Source organism: Parambassis ranga, chromosome 7 (genome assembly GCF_900634625.1).
Source record: "Parambassis ranga chromosome 7, fParRan2.1, whole genome shotgun sequence".
In the NCBI taxonomy this organism is placed as follows: Eukaryota; Metazoa; Chordata; class Actinopteri; family Ambassidae; genus Parambassis; species Parambassis ranga.
Window position 1 is genome coordinate 9,755,675 of NC_041028.1, and position 23,442 is coordinate 9,779,116.

General features: G+C 39.9%; 2 protein-coding genes across 15 annotated transcripts in view; both read right to left on the reverse strand.

Annotated features, from left to right (window-relative positions):
• Window positions 1-13,430, reverse strand: part of huwe1 (HECT, UBA and WWE domain containing E3 ubiquitin protein ligase 1) — a 33,118-nt gene extending 19,688 nt beyond the window's left edge. For 6 of the 13 annotated variants that reach the window (XM_028410702.1, XM_028410700.1, XM_028410698.1 and 3 more), the window contains exons 1-31: window positions 13,383-13,430; window positions 11,890-11,959; window positions 9,205-9,254; window positions 9,043-9,112; window positions 8,576-8,674; window positions 8,127-8,333; window positions 7,860-8,012; window positions 7,705-7,767; window positions 7,503-7,580; window positions 7,353-7,403; window positions 7,092-7,260; window positions 6,912-7,012; window positions 5,838-5,988; window positions 5,621-5,748; window positions 5,369-5,509; window positions 5,166-5,271; window positions 4,671-4,775; window positions 4,481-4,582; window positions 4,252-4,332; window positions 4,000-4,106; window positions 3,676-3,853; window positions 3,495-3,586; window positions 3,172-3,392; window positions 2,981-3,038; window positions 2,703-2,879; window positions 2,309-2,554; window positions 1,549-1,682; window positions 1,363-1,475; window positions 890-1,072; window positions 568-784; window positions 368-490 (exon numbers count right to left, since the gene is read on the reverse strand). In XM_028410702.1, the coding sequence (XP_028266503.1) occupies window positions 368-490; window positions 568-784; window positions 890-1,072; window positions 1,363-1,475; window positions 1,549-1,682; window positions 2,309-2,554; window positions 2,703-2,879; window positions 2,981-3,038; window positions 3,172-3,392; window positions 3,495-3,586; window positions 3,676-3,853; window positions 4,000-4,106; window positions 4,252-4,332; window positions 4,481-4,582; window positions 4,671-4,775; window positions 5,166-5,271; window positions 5,369-5,509; window positions 5,621-5,748; window positions 5,838-5,988; window positions 6,912-7,012; window positions 7,092-7,260; window positions 7,353-7,403; window positions 7,503-7,580; window positions 7,705-7,767; window positions 7,860-8,012; window positions 8,127-8,333; window positions 8,576-8,674; window positions 9,043-9,087 (3,629 nt within the window). In that variant the 5' untranslated portion in view covers window positions 9,088-9,112; window positions 9,205-9,254; window positions 11,890-11,959; window positions 13,383-13,430. The other 7 variants (XM_028410704.1, XM_028410695.1, XM_028410697.1 and 4 more) reach the window with 7 other exon arrangements.
• A 552-nt stretch (window positions 13,431-13,982) lies between these two features.
• On the reverse strand, window positions 13,983-22,724 carry phf8 (PHD finger protein 8). 2 transcript variants are annotated; one of them, XM_028410108.1, is made up of 22 exons: window positions 22,430-22,724; window positions 21,615-21,881; window positions 21,357-21,442; window positions 21,142-21,268; window positions 20,829-20,989; window positions 20,529-20,670; window positions 20,183-20,369; window positions 19,919-20,081; window positions 19,440-19,527; window positions 19,196-19,302; window positions 19,011-19,102; window positions 18,356-18,445; window positions 17,966-18,247; window positions 17,801-17,883; window positions 17,499-17,659; window positions 17,283-17,368; window positions 17,061-17,182; window positions 16,448-16,776; window positions 16,275-16,370; window positions 16,076-16,185; window positions 15,615-15,972; window positions 13,983-15,531 (listed from the first exon to the last, which is right to left on the reverse strand). In XM_028410108.1, exons 2-22 carry the CDS (start codon window positions 21,710-21,712, stop codon window positions 15,443-15,445), a joined length of 3,057 nt encoding a protein of 1,018 aa, XP_028265909.1. In that variant the 5' UTR covers window positions 21,713-21,881; window positions 22,430-22,724; the 3' UTR covers window positions 13,983-15,442. The 2 variants fall into 2 exon arrangements, with proteins under 2 accessions (XP_028265909.1, XP_028265908.1); XM_028410107.1 differs by having other exon boundaries at window positions 15,615-15,975.
• Between the last annotated feature and the right edge of the window lie 718 nt (window positions 22,725-23,442).

The following is a 23,442-nucleotide window of genomic DNA, read 5'->3' on the forward strand; positions in this document are numbered from 1 at the left end:
ACAAAGTATACCAAAATGCATTGGGCGTCGAGTTGAAATAACATACAGTTAAGAGACAAAATTACTGGCCTCCCTATGAAAATGTAGTTCTTTCAGAACTTAAGTAACCCTTTGGGATTTGATTTGCACTTACAAGTGAGGACTGGTATCTTGCTGGCTACAGTATAACAAGTAACATTTTGCTTTAACACTCGTGAAAGTATCAAGCATCAGAAATCTTTTTCTCCAACTATATTAAGTCAAATAATTGCCAGTTGAAATATGTAATCAACAAATATAAAAAAGTCTGGTGTGTTACATTTTTTTCAAGCAAAATTTCAAGATAAAATACGATCTTAGTATGTCACAGAAAATGAGTAACACTTACTCAAATAAGGCATCATGTCCACCAGAGCAAAAGAACTTCTGCAGCATAAGGTGGTATGGGTACTTCCTCTCATCAAACAGCATGGGAGATGTGAAGCCTACTGAGCAGATAAAGAATGTCAACCTGCCAGGAAAGAAAAACATTTTGTTAGGCATGTTAGTACATATTAACAAGCTGTTGTGAAAGTAGTTTGCTCTTACCTAAAGCGAGGGGTGGGAGTGTAGGGTGGGGGCTGCCAACTCAGACCCTTAGTGAGGAGTTTAGTGAGGGCAGAAGCAGTGGCCCGGGCAGCAGGCGTAGGAGTAGTGCCTGTACTTGTGGCATGGTGGGAGCGGCGTTGGCGCACTGGGGAGCCCACACATAGCTTTACTAGCAGGCCAAACAGTTCAGCCAGAGCCCTGCCCAACCGTGATGAAGCTGCAAAGGCACAAAGGGGTCGTTGAGACATTAAAAAAATATCTCAAGAAAGTTCAAATATTAATACATGTACAAAACTCTGTGAATACTAGTAAAATATCTCACCAGAGAGAAGGGGTTTTATTTGTTTGATCCGGGTGGCCATAGCTGGAGTAAGTTTGGACTTTGACTTGGGGTCTGCGGCAGAGGGTTCATCTGTCTCCATGGGCGCCAAGGTGTCCCCATCCAGACCCATGCCTTCCAACAGGCCACCAGCAGATGAATCCACAGATGCCGCCTCAGATTCTGCTGTTAAAAGGTAGATGAGACTGAGGCTACATTCACATGGAGATTAAATCATTTTCATTCAAAAACGTTTCAATAAATGTGAAACATAAAAACAGCGTTTTTAAATCTATCCACTCTGGGGCCCGGTTTTAAAAATTTGCACATTTAGGCTCCCAAAATGCCAGATCAGTGTGGATGAAAAGTCCATACATTAAAAACCTTTATGGATACACCTAAGCTTGTCTCTGTGTGGACACTGTTGAGTTTCTAGGTCACAGTGTTTCTTTAAACAAAGTCAAAAGTTAGGTTACCAGGTCTCCTGGAGCCAGAAACCACGGTTGCTGTGGTGCTCCCAGATGGCTTCTCCTCTTTGGGCACCAGTTTCTGCATATCAGCCTGGCCAAACTCACATCCTGGAGGCAGACTGTTAAACATAGGCAAGCCGTGTTAAGAACACACTTGACTGTAGTTATAATAAGGGTTATAAAGAGACTCACCTGTTGGGGGTGCAAAGAGACAGCAGCACAGTGCTCTCCCACACCAGAGAGCAGTAGAGCTGACTGAGCTTGTTGAGAACACTCAAGCCCAGCTGGGAGCCCCACTGGTTGACTGAGATTGCCCTGATCTCACTCTGTTGACAAAGAGATCAGAAAATCTTAAAAGTTGCAGAACCAAACTCATGTTGAAGATTTCCACCTCTTATCACTTTAGCTAAGCTGATTCATAATTTTGCATATTTTGAATAAGAACTGTAAACAGTCGAGCATTTACAACTAAGAAAGGCTAATCCGCCACCATGGTACAATTCACAAAAAGTAAGTGATGTGTTGAACGCCACAGGGGCTTTTTAAAAAAGTATAAATAAATGTATGGATATAAAGACCTTGACCATTAAGAATTTTATTTGAAGAATTTGTAATTATTGAAGCTGAACTATAAGATTACCTGTTACAGTGAATACATTTTAATTGAAGCTCAGTGGACAAAGGTCAGTAGTATGCGGAAAATAAGTGACTAAGTGATTTATCATTGTTAAAGGTAACCGACGGTAGCGTTGTTTAAAACTGAAGGTACAACAAACATTACTTTTCCCTCATCGAGATAAAAAGCTAATGTATGTGACCTGTACATCATGTCCAGGAAAAATGTGTTTCGCCATATCAGAAAGCAGTTCGAATCTCATAAAAGTAACTACCGGTAGGTAAGAGCACTGTTCATATGTTTTATATATATATATATATATAAATTCATATTTACCTGTCCAACTCTGCAAGTATGGACAAACATGAGGATGTAGGCATGCGCTGCAGTAAGAGCATGTAGCAGTGGTGTAGCACGGGCTGACAACGTGGCATCGGTGACATGGCCCGCATTAGCCAGTTCTCTGAGAAGCACAGACCCACCAGGCACCTCAATTGGTCTATGAAGTGGCTCCAGAGATGTCAGAATACTGTCCAATTGGCACAGGCCCTCCTGGAGTACCTTAGGCTCATGTGAGAGCGTCTTTGTTGAGTTTGGTGGGGGGAGGGGGGAAAAAAACTTTCAAATCAAGTTGCTTGATAACTGTAAATGTTTCAGCTACATGTATCAAATGAACATAATGGGAAAAGACTATGCAGATAATACTCTGTTGCTATTCATTGATGCTCACCAATATGGACTTGCAGACACCAGCCACAGCTTGGCAGGCAGCTGATGTGGGAAAGTCTATGGGTAAGTTGGGCAGGCCCAGAATAGAGACCAAAGGGAGCAGTCCCTTCTGGTTAACAAACTCCTGACAGTGGTCGTCGGTGGTGTTGTTGCTTAGTATGGATTCTACAAACTTCATCTGGAAAACATGTTCATAGCAAATGATTAGCCTACTGAGAAAGAACCTGACATGGGGGTTGGGATATTACATAAGATAACACTGCCAAGAATTATACTTACCACATTAAGAATATAATCCATTAGAGGAATGGGTATCCGTTCCTCAGTGCCAACCACCCTGCAAAAATCACACATCAAAAGGTCAACTATCAACTAAAATATCAAATTTAGTCAACTGACTTGAAAAAAAACTTTAAGTCTGTCAACAAGTTGTTGTTCTGTTCTATTGTGTTATGAACTTATTGTCATACAGTTCAAGTGGCACTGACTGTCTGTTGCTCTCAGGTTCCCCTTGCTGCTGGCTGAATGTGTGGAGGGCCTCTTCTTCCTCCTCATCCTCACTTGATGCCTCTTCTGCAGCGTGACTGGAGCGTGCAGGTGGTGCGGCCACAGTACCATCTGCTTTCTGGATAGAAGGTTTCTGGCAGATGTACTCAGGAGCACGGCCCAGGTTGCAGATCTCTTCCAGTAACTGCAACCACAACTGAGTTGTAATTATGCTGCCAAATTCTTACTTAAAGGAAAGTTTGTGAAAAAACAGACAGAAAGAAAGAAAAAGAAAAGAGTATACTACCTTAATAATGGCAGTAGTAGCATCTGTCTTCAAAGTGGGCTGGTGCCTCATAAGCTCATCCACAGCACTACCCAAGTTGGATGCAGTGTCACCTGAAGCCAAACATAAAGCTTTTCATTCACGCAAGCATGTTTCACAGAGGAAGATCTGAACAACACAGCACAAATATCACCCAACTCACCCAAAGGGTCAGAGCTACGGCGCCGTCGCATAGCAGGCAAGTAGTCAGGAGACAAAAGCACTTTGAAGAGGCGCTCAAAGGGCTGGCACTGAACAAAAGAGTGCAACCCTCTTGCATTTAGGCAGAGGGCACTAAACACATTGGGGAGAGAACCTAACACCTCACGGGTAGCTGGAACCTGGAAGAAGAGGTTTAAACTATTATCTAATATCTAGTATCAACATGTGCTTATAAACACAGCATTAGCCACAATTTAGGGGCTAGATTACATTTTTCCCAGCATACAAAACAGAAAAGAAAAAAATACAAAACATGAAAACTCACATCTTTGATGAGAAGGGCATGCAGCATAACATCAGTGAGACCATTATCCTGCAGAGAGGAGAGCAGGGATGGCTCCTGGAACACAAACACCGTCACCACCTCTGTCGCTACAAGCCAAAGAAAGAGACAAGAAAGGAGGGAGAAAAAAATAAATTAAAATTCATAACACTGATATAATGTTAAAATAATAATTACAATCATATTTGCTTAAATGTCATGAACATAATTAATCAAGCTTTGCTGTGTACTCACCTAAGAGGAACAGTGAAGGGCCATAATATTCTGCATTACTGATAATGTGCTTGAGTGAGGTAGGCAAAGACCCATCCATTACTAAAGAAAAAGTGCATAAGACAATACGAATATTAACAGCCAACATACACTGTAAAATGTTCTGGATCCTGAGAAAACAAAGTATCAGTCTGTTCAACTTGTTGTTGAGTTCATCTATTTAATAAATCACAGGATACAAAAAAATCACCGTGGCGGATGCCATCAGAAAAGGCAGGGTCCTGGATGGCTTTCTTCAAGAAATTTAGCATTGACTTTAACAGAGCTGCCCTTTGGGGGATACACTGCAAACCTAAAAAAAAGAGTGTCACAGTTATTACAGCGTACAGAAATGACAAAAAGGTTTTGTGTGTTTTAAAGTGTGTACAGTCTATGTGCACCTGCACGAGGCGTGTTAGCAGTGCTGCTCTGTGCTCTGTCTGCCTCCGTTCTAGAACTAGAAGATGTTGATGGTCCAGGGCTACTTTCCATTGCAACTTCTGACACTGAAAATCATAAAAGTGGAAAATTAACACAACACCCAGGGAAGTCTTGCTGAAGCAGCATCAGCCTATAGTGACGTTAGATTTGTAAATGGTGCATCATTTTGCTGTAAGAGACATTCAGAAAATAGGTTGTGTGCATGAAGGTATTCAAATGATGATGGATGGATATAAAAGGGCCCTATGTTTGTAGCAAAAAATCATGTCACCATGTGACTACCAGGTTGAACTAATGCAGGGCAGGCTAGATTCATTTTCAGAACTACAACTGACGAAAGCTATGGAGAACATTGCTTCTTTTGACCATTGAAGCTTTTAACATGTATACCATTCACAGATGACTGGATATCTCTGTGAATACCGAAGTGTACATGTGTTCCTAATAAAACTCACTGTCCATGTCAGTGTCCATGTCTTCTGACTCTACTGTTGCACTAGGCCTCTGGATCTTTGGCTTGATGACAAAAGGGCACTCTTTCCTGGACAGGTCTACCTCATGCTGAAAGCGATTGAAAAAGTAGTAAGTAAAGTCACAGATGTCAAATACTGTATGGTTTCAGATAAAAGTGGCTGCGTTAGAAGAGTGCAAAACTAACCTCTAGTCTGCAGATGAAAATGGAAAGGCCGCTGTGAGACTGAAAGGCAGCCATGTCAAGGTTGGTGATGAGGTCCACAACCCGCACTGCTCGTGTCACAAAGGTAATCTGGTCCTGCTCATCACCCAAGAACTTGATGACCTATTGTGAAAAAAATATTATAACATACATAAAATGTCTTGTAAAGGGAAGCATAAATAATAAAATAATAATAAAGAAGCATAATGATGTATTTATAGGATACCAGTGTACCTTGAGGAGGGCTTCCATCATGCCACATGAGACAAGGGCTTCCCCTCCAGCATCATAGCTAGCCAAGTGGTACAGGAATGAGAAGAGCGCAGTGGCAAACTGATGTGGGTAGGGTTCCATTAGAGGATCTAGAAAACAGAAATCAAAAGTTAAAGTTTCATTTGTCTTGCTTTATCTCTCACTAAACTTTAACAGAATTATGTGAGTGCAATCTTACCAATCATTGCCTGTATACAGTTGCGCACCAACACAGGCAAGAAGCCGTGGTAAGAGGCAGTGCCAGTGCAGTCGATGATGTTGGAAAGCTTTGGGGTCCTCTCCAGATGTACAATCGAAGTTAAAGTGCGCAAAGATGCTGCCTTTATATCCTAAAAACCAAAGCAGATTACACTGAACGCAAACAATGACAGGGGCTTAATGATACTTCTAAGTAAGGACGTCACCAGAACCAATACGTATGGTATCTTCCAATACCAAAATTCTGAAAATACAATGGTAGTTGCTTTTTGGGGGGTACTATAGTTACCAGAGGCAGCATGTGTGCCAAGGCTGCAACTGCTTTATGGGCTTTACATCACATGCAGCGCTGCTATACCCGGTAGAGGCTGCAGCCAAGATGCCACTTTGTGTTATTTAGGTCATTGGAACATGCATGTAAACACCAGTAGGGCATTTCATCACATCAGTGCTTTAGCAATTCTTGGCGCTACGGGAAAGCCAGGAGTGACCCACAGTTATGTTTACGATACGAAATTAGAAACTATTTAATGCCAATTCAAAGTTTTGCAATTTAACATCAATTGTTATTCTAATCCATAGACTTTCTCTTTAACACAGAATTGGTGGTTTTGATAAACAGTATTTACACCAAACTACCTGGCTTAGGACAAAACAGGTCACCTGTGCTGCTGTGCTGAAGGTTACATGCGGAGACAGCCCCACAAACTAAAGATTATAGGCTATATATATAAAATAATCTTCATCGTTTGCTGTGTAAATTGTCTTACTAGCTATATTTTGTATTTATGTTGTTGACAAACACAGGAAAATGGAGTTTCTGCTAAATACCCTTTGCCACGGTATACTGAAATAGTATTGAGAATTGTGTAACTATACTGGCATGTGTACCGACAAATAAACTACTGGTATGCTGACATCCAGCCTTTTGCCACATACATCACCATCTGATATTCTCAAATTTATCATTGTTTTTTTAAATTAAAATGCTAAGTGAGCCATAAATATTCAGTGTAAAGACAAATATGACAGCATAAACAAACTACTTTCTTACCACAAGCTGTTTGTCTGTAATCTGCAAGACGTCCACCAGCTCTTCAATCAAGCCATTATATAGAATACTGTTTGCTGACTCTTGGAGTGCATTTGAATACACTGCAAAAAAAAGAAAAGGAGTTGAAACTTTAAGCACAATCTAACCAGTTTTTATATGGGGGGAAAAGCTTCTGCTCACCAAGTATAGAGATGGCATGCAGTCGCGCCTGTACAGCCTGCAACCTCTTCTTGTGATTTGAGAAACCATGGGCCAGTCGAATGTGCGTGAACAGTAGGGTCTGTTTGTCTTTAGGGATGTTGTACATCACTGTCAGCGACTCCATGATCTCAGAGGGGCTCTCTGAAATCTGAAACAAACAGGACTCCATGCATAAGGTCAAAACCGAAGAGATTATTACTCTGCTATTAATTATACTGATTAAATCTGATCGGATTGTACCTTGTCAAGCTGCTCGATGTGAATATAGTGTAGTGTGTTACTACTTGTCTGCTGGGAAATAAGAGTTGAGAAAGAATTCAGGAGAAATAAGACAATCAACAACATATTCCAAAACTATCTTTTCATATTATTACTGCAAAATAGCTTTACCTTCCTCTCCACTTTGACTTCAGGGCCTGGTTCAGCATAAAACTCAAAGTGCAGTGTGGTAGCACTCGGAGGATACTTCTGTTCACATTCCCAACAGGGGGCAGTAAAGAAAATGTAAAATATTGGTCAATTCATTTTATATCATCAGCCTTCACTTGCATTAACAGCACAGTTATTTAACATCATTTAGTAAAAATCTTACCGCCATTGGCAGGTCTCTGCAACATTCAGCCAGACCAAAGCCATTCTCCTTCCCTCCCCAGCTCTGCACAGAGAACAAAGACACTAAACAATAGTGCTCCTTCTCAGGGGACAACTGAAATCATGGTGATAGAAAAACAACAGGATTCACCAGACCTCAGCCAGGTGTTGCAGACGTGCCAGAAGAGGTGTTCTTTTGTCAGATCCCAGTCTTGTGATGTAGTTGGACCGCTTACTGAACACATAAAGTAGGTTCAGCACAGACAGGACCACCTGCATGTCACATGATGCTAACAAGGTGGTTAAGTGCTGTAAAGGGGGTGAAAGTGATAGATAAAAGAGAGTTAAGATTAGTCAGCCGTTTCACTTTTCCTTTGTGACAAATCCATTACAAAAATGGTAATGGTTGAGGGTCAAGCCAACCTCTATGGAGCTGTATAGGTGCCTAGAGAAGCTATACTCGATGAGCAAGGCTGTGAAGTTGAGCACTGCCAAAAGCAAGGCTTTGAGCTGTCCATTGTCTGGCCGGTCACACACGAGCAGCCATGACATGTTCTCCACCGTCTGGCCCGCATCACACAGAATGCCATCAAAACGATCCAGCAGATCCACCCAATGGTAGAGCTCACACTGGTTAACAAAAAAAGTTGATTGTTAATCCAAGTCAAGTATTCTAGGTCTAGAAAATGCAATTCTGCTTTCTGAGTATAAGAACGACAGAAGTTGCTTCTTGCCTGTGCCCCTCTGTGTTACAAATTTTGACATAACCACTGCCACAATACAGCTGTGACAGATCATGAACATGGTCTGTCATTTTTTAAGTGCAACACCGTGCAAGAAGGGCCACCCCAACAGCCTCTTTTGGAGCTTACCTTGCCGATGTTCCAGGTCTTGATGTGTTGCAGTTCAATAAGCAGTTGTTCATCACTGCATGCCTTGAGCTTCTCTATAAGTATCCTGCAGTCAGCAGGCTGTTGGTCAGAAGGAATACAATTTTTTTTCTTAAAATCAGGCAAAAATGTAGTGAGCTTCTTACACGTCTTTTTAAACCCCATGGAATGGCAGTCTCCAACCACATTGTTATCATGCAAGCACTTTAATTGAAGTTCCTAGGTCTTATCTGTTAACAAACAAAACTGTTTGTTTGTTAACAGACAAAAATTTATGGCTTTATGATCTCTCCATCAATGTAATTTCAGATGTGATATTGAACTGATGCTACCATGCCATCCTGAATGTCCTGCTGCTACTTATAAGTGCTGTGACTCATTACATCACATGACATTTGGTCACAGTAAACAAGATGAAAAACCATACAGCACGCATTTTGCACACTTACAGCTTCTGTAGGAGTCTTCTTTAACTTGCTTCTGTCGACTTTCATTGTCGATAATCTCTATTTGCTACTCCTGTTGAGAAACGTTCATGTAAACCAATAACCATAAACACAGAATTAACAACACAGGAGCAAAAATTAAGTTGAATAGATAAATGCACTTACAGAAAGTAATTTGGCAAATCCCACTTAATAGCATGTTCCACTCAAGTTACCTGCAAAATTAAAGCATATGTCAATCCAGCCACATATAGCATATGATAAAAACTGTTGTTTTGGATCACGTCTATGAGCAAACATATGGTTTACAGGTAGACTGCAAAGATTTGGATAATATCATTTCACAGCTTTCTAGGTGTAGCGAGACACACACACATATGTATACATATTAATACATGATGTTAGGTAAGAGCACATAACCAGACAAACTGTATAGCTGTCACATTTTAATGCACTTCATTAGGTGGGGGTACGAAGGATGTTCATTTTGTTTTGGTTATCTAGAAGTTTGATCATTACAAAGCAGAAAGGAGTGAAGCATTAGCTAGTGGATAGCAACAAACATACGACACAAAGTTAATTAAATTAGGTAGGGCCCAAAATCAGTGTCTGAAAATATTTGTCCGACGTTCCCCGCATTATAGATTTAAGTGAGATACAAAGCCTCACCATCACGGTATGTTTGTATGCTCTTAACGTCAAGCCAATTGTCACTGACAGGTTAAAGTTATAGCTACCTAGCTAACAAGCTAACATCACCTCTGCTGTTAGCTGTTACATTTATTTAACAAATGTTACAAGTCACTGTTCACAAACTGAATGCTAATAACTATCGATAGATAGGGAGCGTTTTCTTCGTGGCTAGGAAATACCACGTCTAATATCACAAGACATGATGAAAAGCAAAGAAATTGATCGGTAACGTTTGCTGCGGAGATGTTAACCCCCGACTAGCTAACAGTGAGCTACCGGCAATGTTAGCAGTCGAGCCTTAATTGTAATACTAACTTGGCAAACCTTACAAAAGTCTGCCAAGTCATAAACAAGTCGTCTGTGTTGAGAACGACAAACACTGCAAATGTAATTAACTAAACATCAAGCAGCTTTGATCGTGAGTATCACAACTATCAAGCCAGATATCGCATAAACACTATCCTGTCCTGACCTGACTCTTGACTAATTTAGGTCGAGGCTGCACAGGCCGCAAAATAAGCCCACATTCGCTACTCTTGCACCGTCCCCGCTTCAAGTAAAAACGAAACTGTAAACACCATTCGGTGACCAGCGACAGTGAGATAGGTGTGGGTGTGATACCTGGAAAGGGTAACGGTACTTTCTTAAGGTTTGAAGTCCCTGGTTCAACAACTAGACAGTCGTGGCACGCGCTAGCTAGCACGCTAGCCGCCGTTAGTTGACCAGCCAGCAGAAACGCACAATAACTCGCTGAATCATTGTCGAACTGATCTAACGTGACACTGCGAGTTTTGTTTTTAGTTTGCGTCCGGGCAAATTCACTGCCGGTCGATCAAGAAATATATTCATCCACCCGGTGTATTACTGGACCCGCGTCTGTTTCTATAGCACACAGGCGCTAGCTATTGGCACAGTCATCATGACTCTGGGTAGTGTGCAAAAAAAGTGAATAACGTTACGGCTGGGAATGAGTAGCCCCTGTTTGTATCAATGCAGTAGTGTAAATATGGGGTGATGGTCCTCTGTGGCACGCATCACCTCAACATTTTATACCGCTCTTTGCACAGAAGGTCTCAAACTGGCGGTACCAGCAACAAACAACCATAAGCAATGACATGATAACGAAATTGATCACCACATGCTTAACATGATTTGCATCCTAATGTATAGGCTACCCCACCGAACCTCAGGATACACACAAAAAATGCCTTTTTTCCCCAATTTGCATAGTAAAGACATGCACCTCACTGTGATCAGTGAATCAAACATACTTTTAAAACACAAGCAATCAACATGGTTGTAATTATCAGATATGTGCATAAAAACCTTACATTATAAGAACACACTAAAACAAAAGCACTGGTTTTCTAATCCACCCAATTCTCAAACATCTCAACATCCTAGTTTTAAACCCAACTGATTTAAGGTCTGTAAAGATGAATAGAATAGAATAACTTAATTTATGCCAAGCTGGAAAATTTTACTAAAACTTCAGTTTTGCTCATCATTAAAAAATAAGCAAGCACTTCCTTCAAATCTTAAGCACTGACACACCCAGACTCCTGCTCACATGTGACTCCTGCATTTTTTTAGTACGTACGGTGTGTACCAAAAGTTATTTAGTACATGTAACAACACTGTGGCTATTATAACATGTTTCTTCTGACAAATACATTGAGCAGAACCTCCATTTGTTGTAAAAAATATTGGCATGTTCGTATGTAAGCAAAGTTACAGTGTAATCTGTACGATTGGTTGCTTGGTAAACTCTGGATTATTAGAAAATGCTGATGCTGTATAAGCCAATATTCTATAAATACTGTATTGTAGTTTTTGAAAATCTCAGGTATAGGGAAAAGTTGTGGGTGACATTATGCCTCAAGTCTTCTCTATGCTTTGGAGCACTAATTGTTCAGGGGTAAACTATCTTTGGCTGGTTAGTGGAAATCACAGTAAATCACACCAAGAGCATCTTGGTGGAAAGACTGACCACAAGATTAAAATAAAGTGATGTTGTTATGACGTACTGAAAAGTAGGCCGAGTTGTGCAACAAAATATTCCAGGTATACTTTACATTTATGTATAATACTTGTGTCCTACTTATGTATGATGACAGTATTTTCAGTCAGTGTAGATAACAGGTTATCTGTACATACCAGAAACTGCTTTGGTTCAATAGCTTCACCACAGTCATCCTCCGTTAACTATGCAGTTTCTTTAAACAATCTACATGGACAGATAAACAAAACAAATCAGTTTGGTCATTAATTAAACACTAACTGGGGTTTTTTGATCACACTAGCAGCAGTACAAGCTACAAAATAATATTGTATTTTCTAAGATGACATAGTGGAAATATTTTCCACTAAACCTGAGAGAGGACTGGTTTCTTTAGAAATGCAAGTGAGAGAATCTGTATGCGTCTCTGCCAGACAAGAACTTGTACAGCTCTTTGTTCCTTTTCAATAATTCAAAAGCAAACTGACTTCTTTCATAGCTTGATTACAATCAGAGCATTTATACCATTTGTATGTGTTATCAATGATTGTGCCTGTTCATTGTGTTGTACTAAGGTAATAAAATATCTCAATTTAGTGATACATCCCAAATCCACTTTTACCTTTAAACTGTGCAAGTATACTGCTGAGGCGCATCAGATTTAATGGAGCAGCTCAGGATGGGAATGAGCGAAAGAACAAACTCGCTCAGTTTTGTTTCAGAATAACGAGACCAACAAAAAACAGCACTCTTTCAGCAATTCTCCTGTTGTCATGTCATCACAATGGTCACTGACAGAGAATGACATGAAGCAATCGAGGTGCTGACAGGAAACACATTTACTTTACTAAATTTACATTGAGTTTTCACTAAGAGGTACCAGTTTGGTACCAGTATGAGGCTACAATCAATTTAATATACGCCATCCAAAACAAGTTTGCAGCATTTACCTAGAAGCTACTGGCGTCATTAATCGTCAGGTCATCAAACATTAGACGAGAAAATATAGAAATGTTAATGTTAGTTTGCGCAACAATGCCACTCCATAAATCAGCACCACATTTGTGTTGTTATGAAGTAGCTGGCTACGCAGTTAATGCTGACTTAACGTTAGCAAAGTTAACAGCTAGTTACATGATGTTAGCTACGTTTACTAGCAGTTAGGCTAACATTTGTTACTTAGGCTTGAATGCAGCTTAAACGGCTAACGTTAGCAAACGATGAAAAGTCCATCTGCAACCTGACACACATTTTAGTTCTCTCTGGATTTTTGTCTCATTGCCTCCCAGGAGAGCACGTTACCAGTGAACGAGGATAGGACTGTGAGTTATCGGTGAATAGAGAAGCAGACACCCGCATACACAGAGAACATAAGCGTGTGTGCGGCGTGTGTGTTTGGTGGTTTCGCGCGAGCTAACAAGCTAGCAATGAGAGCTCCGCACAATGCTCCATCCGTGGGATCATGGCTAAATTAAAAATGGCGGTTTACACTGCAGAAGATCCGTACATTACCCGATAAAAGACATTAGATTGTGGTCTCGGTTCCCGTGTCAAGTACAAATCATCACAAATCGGTGTTACGGAGGAGAAATATTAGCTACCAGTTAGCTAAAGCCCGTGGCAATAGTGTGGAAGGACTCTTTCTGCCTACCTCGAATGCGTGTTACATTTGCTTCTCCATCTTGCACTAGCGAGTGGTAGGGCAGTTTGGATCTCGCGAGAACACCTGCTCTTTCGTTCACCCGGGGCACTCCCTCGTTATTGGAAAAAAAGAAAACAATGCCGGCGCGTTTACATTTGTAACAGGGCACGCATTCTGTTAACAGGTATTTCCAGTCTCAAACATATGATTATATGTGCACACACAGCACACAGCGGAGTTCCCCGGGCTTTAGGGAAAATATAGTTTAATATGAAAGATTATTCAAACTCACTAATAATTATAATAATATAAATAATGGACATTTTAATAACAAGTGCTTTGAACACTTATTAGAATAGGAATGTTAAATTAAAAATGGCCAATTAAGTCACTGTACACTGATTTGATTTTTACTAAATAATAAAATTTAAATTGGGGAAAAATATATATTATTTTAAAAACCAACATTCCTTGTGTGGTTGTTTGACAGAAAAACTCACCACAGACGATATAGTGAAAATAGAGTTTTCTTGTAGACATATGTATAACTAAAAAGAGTTTATTTTGCCTATAAACCGATCCTTTGGTGATCCCGTAGTCAAATAAATTAAATGAAAAAGACATTTTGCCCAAGGTATATTTTATCTTTTTCAGGTCGTATCTAACACAACATGTTTAAAACATACAGTAACACACCAACACAAGCGTGAATAATCAACATAATTATTATGAAACTAAAATGGATGAAATTTAACAAGGGCTTTTTGTTTTCCAGCACACTTCCAACATTGTACTAACAAGACAACATGAACTTAGCATGACAGTTACTGCATACAAATATAAAAAAGAACTATTTCAGATATTTCCCCAAATACAGCAATGTATCATGTACAAGTTATGTTACGAAAGATTTGAAAGTTTTTGAACTATAAAAGAACTTAAATTACAACATATATTTACAAATCAATTCATATCCTGCACCTTCACAATGTATGCCAACATTTTACAACTAGTACATTCTGTGGTAAGAAAGCACATCTCTAGATCTGAAGAATGCTGCCAATACCCGGGAGCAGCTCATGGCAACATGCAGGAAACTAGTCTCTTTGTCTTATGATAACATTTTTCTGCCTTTTCCAATGTGGCTATATAAATTACAAATATTACAAATATTTACAAATGACAAAACTATAAAAAAAATCCTAAGAAAGCAATGTATACAATTACAGGTACATGTATTCAGTGGTTTATAATAATTACAACAGAGACTGAAAAAATGCAGTGGTAAAGACATACTACACACATTAAAACAGACAAAGAGGTGGAAAATTGCTGCCCCGTCAAATAAATATGAAAATAATGATAGTATTGTGGTTGTGTTGGCGTTAATTGCTGTATTTTATGAGACAAATTCTTCAAAACGAACAAATACATGTGGTACACCGTGCGCATACTCTGGGTTTCTGTGTTAATTGTTGTGTAGTGTAGTATTCTGGAATACTCACACCACACAAGAATGCAATTTATGAGGTAAAATTGAAGCTGCATACAACTACAAGACTGTGTGTGTGTGGGGTGGGGTGGGGGGGTTACACATACGTCTGTGTTGGGCTGGGGCAATACATTACATTATAGCCGACTAGAAAATGTGTTCTTTCCCTTTAAAAAATATATGACAGTACAATGTGTTTGCATAAATACTTCTAAAATAGCCTTAACAAAAGAAATAATTTAGCTGTCAATTTGTTAAAATAAATCAATGTCCACTTGTCATTTTAAAACTCCAATTTCAAAAATATATAATAAAGAGTTATTCAGTAATTCATCAAGAATTCATCATTCAATTAAAGTCCCAGATGTGCCTCTGATTATATCTTAGGTAGATATGGGTAAGTAATGTTCAGCAGAGTAATTGATGTAGGACAGGATATGGTGAGGTTTAGTAAGTGAAAACGATAAACAAAATTATCTAGAATACAAAATATAGATACCGTAACTATCTCTATTTCCTTCAGGCCTACTTCCAATAGGTCTTTGCTTCATTCTCACTAGGTCTTCAGCCACATCTCTCACAAGAGAAGTTTGCCATTGCGGTGAATTTTTAGAATTTTTCCAAGTCTCTGTTTTGCAGTTGCCAGTCCTTTCTTTGGGCGTTTCCCTAAAACAAAGCCAAATGGTAAAATCAGAAACATACACAGACACAAAATGAACACATTCCATTGTGCTACAGCTTCTGCTCACCTTGACCAACTCCCATTGTGCCTTGGCTGGCTAAACCTGCAGGGGATGCACCAGAGTGAGAGCTGCTATTCTGAGGAGACAGCGAAGGCCTTCGTGATGTAAGGAATACACCAGGAGCCATGGCCCCACTGCCTCTTGGCCCACCAGGCCCAAAGGGTCCCGGTCCTGCTGTGTATTCATGGTCTAACAGACTAGCTGAGAAATAATCCATCCTCCTGTCTGGGCTTTCATCTGCTGCAGATTCTGCAGCAGGCGTTGGCGAGGGTGGGGCTGGCTCAGTCTGAACAGGTGGAGGAGTGACAACAGGTGCAGAAGGACGCTGCTTTTTGGTGTATTTCCTTTTTGCAGGCTTTTGCTGCTGCTGAATCATAACCATAAACAAAAAAAAGTGTTTATCTCTACTTCACATTAATTGCCTGGTGCATACTTCTGTGACCGACATGTTTTGTTTTCCAACTTACTTGTTGTGCCAGCTTGGCAGCAGCTGCTGCAAGGCCCGTTTCTACAGAGGCAACTCTAGCCCCTTCCCTAGCTGGTCGCTCTTGTTTAGGAAGGGTGGGCATCACCCTGGCTGTAAATAAAAATAATGTATTGAATAATCAATCATTAGAAGGTCAAAGAAACTCTGAGCAGTCTTGCTGCTATGTTTAAACAAGGTACCTTTTGGGCTCCAAGGTGTGTCATCCCAGTTTTTCTTTCGCTTCATCTTGGTCTTGTTGGCATGATCCTCTTCATCAGACTCCAAGGATGGGTAAACTTTAAAAACAATATATATTCATGTTCATGACACATGCTGACTGGTACGGTAGCAGATGTGTCATTGTACTGCTTACCATAGTCTGAATCTTTAAAGCAAGTCCCCAAAGTCTCTTGCTCATCTGGACTCTCCTCATCACTAAGGTGACGGGCTGGCCGTTTAATTGGCCGTTTTCCTGGCCGCTGGATGACAGGGTTTTTCTCAGGATTTGTCTTTTTGACCCCTCCTGTCACCCACACAGCTTTCCCACCCTTCTCTTTGACAACCCCAAGTCCTTCTGTCAGGCCTCCGGAAATAGACAAGGGAGATGATGAGGAGGAAGAGGACGATGAGGAAGGGGGATTAGCCATGGAGAGCATACCCTGGATGGCATCACGAGTGCTGGGAGACGCTGGAGCTTCCTCACTGAAAAGTAAACAAAGTTGCACAATCACTCATCACTTAAAAGCTAAATATGTAAACAGAGAAGAAAAGCCCTCATATAAATAAATATGTGAAATATAAAGCTTTCAAAGGTTACAGCATTCTTGCTACAGCACAGTGAAGACATGTCGACTAGTTCTAAACTGCTGCTCTAATCACTGGCATTTTAATACCAGTGTGTGTATTTTAGATACATTCTTTACAAAATAATACCACCACAAAATACCGTCATTCACAAGAATCACAATGGATTGAGACAATCTTACCCAAGTGTTGCAGAGTCCAAGCCTGCCACTTGCTTGCTGGCCTTTAGCAAATCGAGAATGCCCCCAGCACCACCTTTCACCCCATGAGCAGCCAATGCCTCTTCGTCAGTGGTGTAGTCTTCCTGTAGCATCATGCAAAACGTAAGTATGAACTTATAAGCTAAATGTGACCATGGACCTCCAGATGTGCAGCACTGACTGCTGCATCCATAATCATCTCACCTCAATGTCAAAATCCACCTCTCCTGGCTCTCTGATGCGATTAGGGTCGGAACAGGGTTTGGCTCTGGGAAGCTTCCTAGGAAGACCTATAGACACATTGTAATACAATTAGCTTGTAGTAGCAATGCAGCTTTGAAACTATACTATTTAACTGCGGTTCCAGAAGAGCTGTCCCACAGACTAAAGTATTCTGTTTGTTTTTAATCAAATTCTTACCACTTAGTTTCTTTTTCTTGCTTGGTCCAGCAGGCTTCCGTCGCGGAGGAGGCGTCTCATCAATCTGCAACTCATCCTCGGATTCCAAATCAGACAGACTGGATCCCTCTGTGGCCAGATGTTTAAGGTTTCCAGCACCATTTTTGCTGCCTTCATTTTTACTAAAGCCAGAGAATTAACAGGTGAAAACCCAACCTTTGGTAGGACTGTAAAGATGACACAAGCGCTAGATAGATAGAGAGATACTTTGATCCCCGAGGGGAAATTCAGGTAGAAATCCTTCGAACTGCGGCAAATCTTACCCTTGGATTTTTCCATTGGTCAGCACAAGTTTCAGTTTGCTTTTATTTAGTTTCCCTTCAAGCTCATCTAATGGCAAATCCAACTGCAAAGACAGACCACAAATCGTGAGCAAATATGAGAATGAAACATTCTCATTAGTCATCAAATGTTTTCAAACCTCATACCTTGTTCTTCTGTTTGGACTTGCCAGGCTGAAATTTCTTGAGCGTATGTTTGGTGTGGATCTCAATGAGGTCAAGTTCTCCTGCTTCTGCCTTGAGAAGCCCCTTCTGACTCTTCTTCTTGGTTCCTGGGGGCCCGAGACCCCCTAAAACCTCCTTGGGCTTGGGGCCTTTCTTTTTCCCTGGGGGACGACCTGAATTCTGTGACATGCTCAGGGGAGCTTTGGAAAGTGGTGAACCTGGAAACTGAGATCCAGTGCGGCCAATGTTTTGCTGAAAGATGTCCTGTGAAAAAGTAGAGCTATTAGCTCAGCTGCAAGGGTATGCATAAGATTTCTACATGTATGTTTGAAAAAATAAATAAAACGACAATTGAGGGGTGTTAGTATTTACCTCAACCAGACGAATCTCCTTGGCCAGGTCTTTCACTAGTGTCTGAGTATTGATGGTTTCTGGAATCTCCACTTCATGCTCTGCTAAAGCCTAAGTGTATGTAAATAATGTGATTATCCCATGCAGTTTTGTAGTTAGAATTAATCGTATGTTAACATTAAGTCACTATTACTCACAACTTTGAATACATAAAATCATACGCTTCTTTGTTTTCAAGAAGATCCATAAAAATTCACCTTGTCAACCTACAGCTGCCAGTGGTTAGCGTAGCTTAACACAAAAACTGAATGGCTAAGAAATAGTAAAAAAAGTCTGCATACAAGAACCTGAAAATCTATATACCTATGTTGCTATATTTCCTAGTGGTCATCACTAACTTGAGTCTCTGCTTGTTGCCTGGCAACTGCTTAAAGCCTCAAAATAACATGTTCTTCTCTGTTTTCGATACCCAGTGTTTCCTGAAATTGATAGACGAGAGAAATATTGATCTGTTTTTTTAACATTGCCAAAAAAAGTTATTCCAATAGCTTTTTAATGGACTATTTTTGCAATGATCTGCATGAACTAGTGATCATCAGTATAAAAACCAAGAGCTGTCCTATTGCATTTCTACTCCTGATTCACTTTGTATACTTATTGATTCAAAAGATTTTACCTCTTTACGTGTCCAAGTGCGGAACGCATTGTTCAGGGCTTTAGCTCCATGAACCAAGTAAGTGGCCGGATGTCTGCGATTTTCTCTCAGACCTGTTAAGACAGAATAACATAAGATAAATGGAATCCTAAGGTTTTCAGATAAAACATAACATTAACAATATTGATTTGATTGAAATCCCTCACCTCTGAAAGTGTCGAGAAGATGCTTTCCAACATACCAGCACACTGTCTCAAAGTTGGGAAATTTAAACAGGTCTGCCGTGCTTAATCTCTTTTCTATTTCATAAGCCCTAAAATGAAACCAGTGTACATAAAAGTCAGACATTCACAGATTACCTCTGTAGAGATGAACACTAAAAAGAGCAAAAGAAATGAGGAACAACTTAGGGACAACAACATCAAGATTACATGTCCTGAGAAAACTGACCGCAGCTGCATGTCAATGTTGAGGCTATGCAAGAAGTTTCCTCCAAACGCCAAGCAGTCCACTGGAGTCAGCACAGCATGAATCCACCCTGGATGACAAACGCATGACAAAAATGTAACTACAAACTAAAACCTGTTTTCACCATGTAACAATGTTACAAAACTTTGGAGTACATATATCTGAAAATTAAGCCTTGGTGGTGCAGCGCCCATAGAATAGCTGACAAAACACTTTTTAGTATTCCAATGTTTTCTTCAACAAAACCAGGATGCCAAATTAGAAATAAAACATTTTACCTATATTACACTGTGTCTCACCCAAGAGTATTTACAATAAACACTTTAAGTGTCCACTGGGGAAACATAAATACTGCAGTTTTCTCTGGAAGGCCCAGGACGACAACATTTTTTACATTCTGAGAGGACTATCAGAACCCTGCCAAACCTATAATAAACAAACAAGTCAACATGACAACTTACCTGTTGGTATGAATAAGGTGTTTCCTTGTTTGACAGAGCACTTGTAACACATATCAACCTGGTCTCCAAAGAACATCTCATTCTGGTTAGATGAGGAACTCCACCGCTCAAAAAGGGCCAGGTTGGCTGGGGTGGGGGAAATAAGGTAGAAGATTTTCTCACCCTGAATAGAGAGATAAGGTTTAAATATAACACTTCTTTTTACCAACATGAAAAGTAACCTGAACTGAAATGTCTCAAATATAAAAATAAAATTCTTCTCACCCTCAGGACATGGTACCATACTGAGGTGCCCCCAAAGTCTATGTGGAAGTCTGTGTAACTATCCTTCACCCCCATCAGGCAGTACTTCTGCACATTGGGGCGTTCAAACACAGACTCTTCAGGCCAGAGATTTTCCACCCATGACAGCTTCCTAACAATTTTTGGAGTTTCCACCAGGTTTGAAAGCCTAAGACCAATCAAATGCTTGCTTTTAGGCTTTGTACACAGTACATTAGTAACACTGTTTCACTTAAATAACAACTTTATTATAATTTTATACAGAATTTATATAGAGCCTATCATAATGACAAACTGAATGCTCAGTAAAATGCATATCTTTGAGTACCTGGTTTCAGAAAACTCCAGGCTGATGACATTGAGCACTTTATCCCTGTTGGGGCTGTTGTAGTATTCAACAAAGTCTCCCAGCCGCATCTTAAGATCACACTGACGAGAGACATCGATTACATCAATCTCTTTATCTGATCCTGTAATTCAAACAAAATGGACAGGTTTTACAAAGTGCGTGCCATTTCATAAGCATATCCATTTCAACACATATAGCAACTGGTAAAATCACTAACACATACAAAAAACAAATAAAAGTATGTATCAACATTTAGCTCTGAATATGTCAAAACCTTACCAATGTAGTGCTCTACATCGCTGACACTGAACGATGATGGAGGAAGGGTCATGCCAAGACCATCACGTCTCAGCACCATGACAGGAACACTGAATGAATGTTCTTCCAGAAACTCGACTGTCAGCTGAGCTCCTGATGGCTTTAGCAAGACTTCATCTGCACTGTTACAGTGACAAACCAGATATAGGCATATGTTTTTACTGTGACCACAAGACATCCAACACAGGCCTAATAAGCAAGCAAAAACTGCAAACAAAACAGTCATTCCAAAACCATAGTGCTTTGTCTATGCAGGACACTGGGTGAGACTTACTTTGGAAAGGTACGGCTTCGTAATTCCCTCACAAATTGTGAACTTCCTGTCTTAACTGGTCGACTTGGATCTCTTCTTCCCGCAGCACCTCCATCTGTCTGCTTATTGCCGCCACGGCGTTTGCGCACTGAAAAAGAAGAGAAATAGTAAACAACTATTAGACACATACAAATCTCTACCCTCAAAAAGGTACGTTGAAAAAAATGATTACTTACTGACAGGAGGCCCATGGGTAACCTGACAGTTGGGGCAGTGATACAGGTCAATCTCTGCTGCTTTGTCCTCCTCTACTCCAACACAGCTATACAGAAAACATTTGTATATTAGAAAAACAATGTGCTGAATAGATAACAGGATAAATCCACTGACCAGTTTACACACACCGAATGAGGCTAAAGATTAAATCAAAAATTATTATTCACTTCACACAGCAGAAGATGACTAAAGGAGTAAGAAATCTGAAAATAACCTACCTTCCATGAAACCAGTCTTGACAAATGTCACACTCGATCATGAAGCGTGTCACATCGTACGGCAGGCGACACAGGCAGTACACTGGCACTGATGCCATGTTGTATGTGGTAACAAGCTATTAAACTATGTAAAACCCTAATGAAGATGTAAGAGATTAAATCGAAGGCTTAACAAACTATTGTCTACGTTACTGAACTCTATGTTTATCACTTCTCTTCCAGATTCTTGTTACTGATACACATGTCCGCTGAGATTCACTTGAAAACCTGTTATAATGAAGAAAGAAGAAAAAAGCGTGTTAGCCAACTATTACACAAGATTACAATATAACTACGTTGCATAATGCGTAATTCATAACGTAAAGCAACTAAGTGAGTACTTCTATTCATAACGCAAACTGTGCAAATATATAGTGCATTTTCTCTTAGTGTTATGATAATATTGTTGATCGGCATCAGCTACTACCCTTAGCGATTCTAGGTATACCTACTACGAAACTAATAGTATTTTTTTGCAAACTCGTAAGTTGTAGCGTTAGCCAGCTATTTGTAAACATGATGAGCACTGAGAATGCTGTATTGCTAGCTTTTTGAAGCACTGGCTTATTTAGCATGTGAGCTAACATTAGCACCGTTAGGTAGCTAACATTGGAGCTAACGAATGAAAATGTTTACAAACATGTTAACTGGTGCAACAGTGCGTTTTATGCCTTTAAGTGAGGATCACACGATACATGTACTCAATATAGCTCATCGATTTCAAAAAACAAAGCGTAGTGTGCAAGTAAAGCTTATATTAAATGCTAGCAACTTACCAAAATTTAGCTGCGGTAGGGCCAAGCATTGAGAAGCCGTTGTAATCCTTACGCAAGCTCGGGGGTAGCTGCGGCCTTATTATGCAACGTCAATTATTGACATTTTGCGTTAACATATTTTTGTTTTTAAATTAGATAATGTCCAAATATAAAATTCTGGCCCTGGATTTTACAGTGGACCAGAAAACTAAAACCTGAAGCGACCTAAACGAGCACAATGACAACAAATAACAACGTATTTAACTGCACCAGCGCCATTTCAAAGGCTGTAACGTCAGACTGTTGTTCATCGTTGTCTGTCACTGAAAGGACAATAAAGTTGCAGGCAATCAAATCTGGGGTGCATTCAGGAAAGAAACGTTGCTGAACGCGAGCATGGCAAACAAAAGTGACAAGTTGTATCAATGTCTGTGTTTTTAGGTAAACAGATTAATTAATATATCACATAAAATGCATCGAGTGAAAAGAATAAATGTACATGACTATTCTTTTATATGTCATTCATGGATTAGTAACGTGTATTTTCACGTTCTCTGCTAAAACTATGCAGACCTCATAAAACAGCTTTATATCGCGCATTTAGAGCTAGTAGTTACAGTGCTCACATTGCTGAAACTCTTTTCAAATAGGTTGTTTACATTCTAAAAAAAAGGCAAGTAGAACATACTGCTCATGAACCTGAAAGCCCTTAGTCAATTTTGAGTAACAATAAGCTCGTCTGCCCATGATCTAAGAGTAAAATTACACAAAATTAAAATTACATTCTCGACGTGTTACAGGATTTTTGTTTATCTCAGACTGTAGTTTAAATTACATAAACTGTCTATGACACCACACAAATGGACTTGATGTAAACAAAATATAAACAGAAACAAAAAAGGTTTGTGAACATATGGCTATAAAAGAAACATTTCTTCAATCTGATGTTTAACATCATTTATTTTGATTAGTTACAAAACATAAATAAAATCAACAGTTGAATTAGTTACAATTTACAGAGGCTAATTCACCAG

Excerpts from the sequence above, each read along its gene's own strand:
- phf8 (XM_028410107.1), bottom strand. The coding sequence starts at position 21,712 with ATGGCATCAGTGCCAGTGTACTGCCTGTGTCGCCTGCCGTACGATGTG. Across the intron at positions 21,269-21,356 it reads TACCCATGGGCCTCCTGTCA|TGCGCAAACGCCGTGGCGGC; the intron begins GTAAGTAATCAT and ends CTTCTTTTTCAG. Across the intron at positions 17,369-17,498 it reads CAAGAAAAAGAAACTAAGTG|GTCTTCCTAGGAAGCTTCCC; the intron begins GTAAGAATTTGA and ends ATGTGTCTATAG.